Genomic DNA, 4,710 nt, shown 5'->3' on the forward strand with positions numbered 1-4,710 from the left:
GCTTACTCTCGGCCTTGAGCCCAGCTCTGGTTTGCCAAACACTGGAAATCCCAAGCTCGTGTTTCTGACTTGACAGATACAGTCTCTTCCTCCCTCTGCATGAACTCTGGAAGCAGTACATCCGTGACCTGTGCAATGGGCTCAAGCCAGACATGTGAGTTTTATTTCTGACGCCTGCCATGGGATTAGATCCCAAGTCTTACGTGCACTAGAGACACAGCCTGGGAAACCAGCTGGCTGTGGGCGTTTGTGATCCTGTTTGCTTTGTTACCAGCTTTTCTTTGTGGGCTCTCTTGACCTCCTAGGCAGCCGCAGATGATTCAAGCGAAGCTCCTGAAGGCGGATCTTCACGGTGCTATTATTTCAGGTAATTTCTGTGAGAGCATGTGGTCATCTGGAGACTGTTACTCAGTGGCAGTACTCAGCCTGGCATCTGTCACTTGGCATCCTGAGGTTTCTCTTAAGTTACAAGCAGTGAGATCTAAGGTGGTTGTGACCTGACCCATGCTGGGACTTGTTAAACACACACTAAGTGGTGTCTGCATGCCGTCAGCTCATACTGTTGTCACCTCGCCTCTAGTGCAGACTCTGGGGGACAGATTCCCCCTCTTCATGTTTCCAGGGTGCCATCACCGGTGCAGACTTTTCCCAAGATTGCCAGACTCATTCACCCCATGGCACCCAACAGCTACCTGGACAGCCAGGAGGGGCCTCAAAGTACCTAACACAGCCCTTAGTCTCCCCTGGGGTCAGCTCTCTGATTCTGACACATCTCCGTATCCAGTTTGTTCAGGCTAGAGACCTAGAAGTACATGCACATTACCTCTTTCCTAATCCTGCACCTCAAGTCGGTTAACACACCTAGTTCCTGAGTCTGACCTACCTCTAACTCCCTCAAGCTGCTGTGGAAGCTTCTCTCACCCTCCCCCGGCTCACATACTGTTTTATTCCTACATACACACCAGAAGAAATACACAGAATGAAGGCTGTCATCGGACATCAGACTCCTGACTGCCGTTTGCCTGTCCTAAGCCTCCAGCAGCTTCCCATCCAGTCAGAGTAAAAATCTACGGTGTCCTTTGGCTGCCTTCTGTGTGACTTGCACACCTGGTGCCTTTGCTTGGGTCCTTCTGTTGACGAGGGGCTCTGAAGGTTCATGCATTGACTCCTGCTGTAACTCAGGTCCCTTTCCTGATGTCCCTTCCTGAGAGTCTACCACCACTAAGGTTTCCCCTCCACTCCCATTGTGCTGTTCTTATTTTCTCATAGCCGTTATCAGTATCAAGAAATAGAATAGTCTGTGCTGTCTATCACTGTCCTCCATGAGAGCTTCAGCACACAGGAGCAGGATACAGGCCATCACGTTCAGTGTCCTGTCCCAGCACTGACCTAGCACACTAAGCACATAGTTAGTTCCAAATGCTGATTACATGGAGGAGGCAGGGCCCTGCCAGTGAGGGGACTCACCTGTCACTTCTGGGCAGCTCTATAGGAGGACTGCATTCAAGGAAATGTTCAGGAGAGTCAAAAGTGAATGATGGATGTCCTGCCCATGGCACTTGCTCCATCAAAGCAACACGACTGGGCTTAGTTCTTTCTGTGCATGGCCTTTTGGCTCCAGAACCCTGCATAAAACCCAAAGGATACCTGAGAACAGCCCAGAGATTGCAAAGCCCAGGATAAAGAGTTAGGAATCCTGGGCTCTTGCTGGCTTGGTCATTGCCCAGCTACAGAGCCACTATCCTCTGGGCCTTCTCTTCCTCAGCTTAGAAGGGCCAGGTCCTAGTCCCTGAGGCCAAGCTGTGACTGCTGGCACTACCCAGGCCTTACCCTCATCTGCTTTTCTCCTTTGCAGTGACGAAATCCAAGTGCCCTTCCTATGTGGGGGTCACAGGAATCCTCCTGCAGGAGACCAAGCATGTCTTCAAGATCATCACCAAAGAAGACCGACTGAAAGGTGTGTGCTGTGTCCCTAGGGTATGAGAGGAGGGGGGAGGAGCGCCTTATCCTTTCCTTGAGGCTTTCAGGTTCTACTTGACTATGGAGTCAGAGTCTGCAGGTTCTTGCTATGTTATGCACTGCAGAGAGAGGCCCCTGCCCCTATGGCTACCAAGAGACATCATGAACACAGTCATTAGCCTGTCCATAAACAGGACAGAAGAACTGCTTATCTTGGTCTTTGGCACTCATCTGTTTGAGGTTTCTATTTGCTAAGGTCACCACCTCTCAAATGAATAACTAAAAGGCAGAAGGAACCAAAACAGCATGTCATTCTGTATATATGTTGCTTTTCTTGGTTAATGAATAAAGAAGCTACTTGGGCCTATGACAGAGCAAAACAGAACAAGACAGGAATTCCAAGCAGAGATAGAGGAGAAAAGGCAGAGTCAGAGAGACGTCGTGTAGCTGCCGAAGGAGACAGATGCCAGAACCTTACCGGTAAATCACGAGCTTCATGGCAATAATAGAATTAATAGATTAATAGAAATGGGTTAATTTAAGATGTAAGAGTTAATTAGTAAGAAGCCTAAGCTATTGGCCAAGCAGTGCTGCAATTAATATAGTTTCTGTGTGATTATTTTGGGTCTTGGCAGCCGGGAAATGAACAAGCAGCCTCCGACTATTTTAATACAGTTTAAATGTAAACGTGCGTGAATCATGCTCTCCATGAACATGAACACAATGTATATATTGTTCCTCATCCTTTTTCCTTTCTTCTTTTCCATTCAGTTATCCCCAAGCTAAATTGTGTGTTCACCATAGAAATTGATGGCTTCATTTCCTACATTTATGGAAGCAGCTTGCAGCTTCGGTCAAGTGAGAGATCTGCCAAGAAGTTCAAAATAAAGGGAACAATTGACCTGTGAACTCTTTGCCACTGGCAACAGATGTCCCTGGCAGCTGAGAACTGGAAACACCTTAAATACCCACTTTTCCATGAAACACTTTCTGGCTGTGGCCCATCTTGACTCCAGGGGAAAAAAGTGGCTGAAGAACATTGAACAACAAAGGAGGAAGTCAGGGGTAGAGATTTGTCTCTCCAGGGAGGAAAGACTAGCAGAAAATACACCAGGACTAACCTTAGGTGATTTGAAGAAGGGGGCCATTGGGTTCTGTCTTTCATACTTTCCTGTGTTTCTGGAACATTCTGTGCTAAATGAGTTCAGTTAATAATGATATATTTGGACATCTTAGTTCTATTTTAGCTGCTATATGTGTAACCTTTCTACTGTGTAAGACCAGATGAGGTCTTTCTGCACATGGCCATTGAAACTACAGGTCAAGACCAGCATTAAAAATGGCTGGAATCCAGCTACTCTGTGCCGGTATTGAGGAGGCCTTGTCATTGACACCTGGTTCAGAGGGGCCAGTTGCCCCTTGTTTGTAAGAGGTGTGTGACTGCTGGCCGGCTCAGAAACTGCCCTGGCAATAGTAGGTGACGGCACATCCAGCACTCACCCCAGGTCAGCAGTGGTGCTGGGGGTCAGTGCTCGGTGCCTCCCACTCAGACTGCACTGGATGGAAGAGGAATGAGTGAGCCTGATGATCTTTATATGACAGAAAAACAGCTTTCTCCCTTCCAGAAACCAAAGTGCAAGCCCAAGTCCCAGAGATTATCTAGGCCCTGGTTCTGTCAACATCATCTAGACATTCCTCATGGCACTGTCCTGTCCCACCTGACCCCCGTGTTATCACAGTCCTTGCCACCCAAGTTCAGGGCACACATGACCTCTCAGCCTGAAAATGATCATTGTCCGAAGTCTTATGGACTGGTAAAGAAAGGCTAAGATCTGAACCAGAAGAGCTGGCTGCAGAGTCATGTTCTTCCCAGGAGGACAGCCACGGGGGTGAGAGAGACAGCTAAGAGTGTGTGTGTGTTCCTTATTTACCCAGCGCTCTACCAAGGAACTCTTCTCTGTAGAGTGACTGCTGTTCTAGCTGGCTCAAAGTGCGCAGGTGCTGCACCTTCAGAGCAGACCTGTCCAGCCCCACCCTCTGTGATGTAAGGGGCGCACTATGTTGCATAAACACAGTTGCTTCCCAGAAAAGCTGCTGGTGCCACTTGCCAAGTGAAGCATGTTACTGCTGGCCCCAATCAAGTGTCTATTGACTCACTAAGGACATTCTCCCTTACCTGCCATAGAGTCTCTGCTCTTCCCCTTGGCTGGGATGTGCTGCTGTTGTCTCCCTGACCTCCCCAGGGGACCAAGGTCCCCAGCATCCTCCCAGATACTGGTCCTGAGGAAACTGCACTTGGTATTACATGGAGCATGACTATCCAAGTCCCCACAACTTCATGGAGAAGGGTATGGTACTGGCACTTGTGACTGTCTCCAAGGAATAGGACTGTGGTAGAAATGAGATTTGGGGTGTAGAGAGTCACATGACAACCAACTCTGTTGAATGTAAACCATGCACTACAGAAACATGAGCCCCATGCAGAGTGCCATAGAAGCCAATGGGAAAAACAGTTGGCATCTCAAGAAAGGGCTCAGACTGCTGTCGAAATTGGTTTCTGCCAAGGCTTCCTCCTGACTGGTCAACAGCCAGCTCTCTGTGCATATGGTCTGTCCTCAAGAGGGGAGCTCTAGTGTGCCTCTTACGATTCTGTGATGAGATGAGATGATAGCATCTCATCTATGACCCGTTTATCCTTCGTCCTCATAAAGATCCTATCTCCAAACAGTCGTGTTGGAGGTTAGACCTTCA

The 4,710-nt window shown here is 48.5% G+C and overlaps 1 protein-coding gene across 1 annotated transcript in view; it reads left to right on the forward strand.

The window, feature by feature from the left end:
* The window catches only part of LOC126491563 (ribonuclease P protein subunit p29-like), a 12,060-nt gene extending 9,083 nt beyond the window's left edge, over positions 1 to 2,977 (forward strand). The window contains exons 6-7 of the mRNA XM_050127315.1: positions 1,856 to 1,957; positions 2,731 to 2,977. Of these exons, the coding sequence (XP_049983272.1) occupies positions 1,856 to 1,957; positions 2,731 to 2,867 (239 nt within the window). The 3' untranslated portion in view covers positions 2,868 to 2,977. The remainder of the gene's footprint in view (positions 1 to 1,855; positions 1,958 to 2,730) is intronic.
* The last annotated feature ends 1,733 nt before the right edge of the window (positions 2,978 to 4,710 follow it).

This window comes from Alexandromys fortis, unplaced genomic scaffold, assembly GCF_014885135.2.
Source record: "Alexandromys fortis isolate MF-2015 unplaced genomic scaffold, M_Fortis_MF-2015_v1.1 scaffold_259, whole genome shotgun sequence".
Lineage (NCBI taxonomy): Eukaryota > Metazoa > Chordata > Mammalia > Rodentia > Cricetidae > Alexandromys > Alexandromys fortis.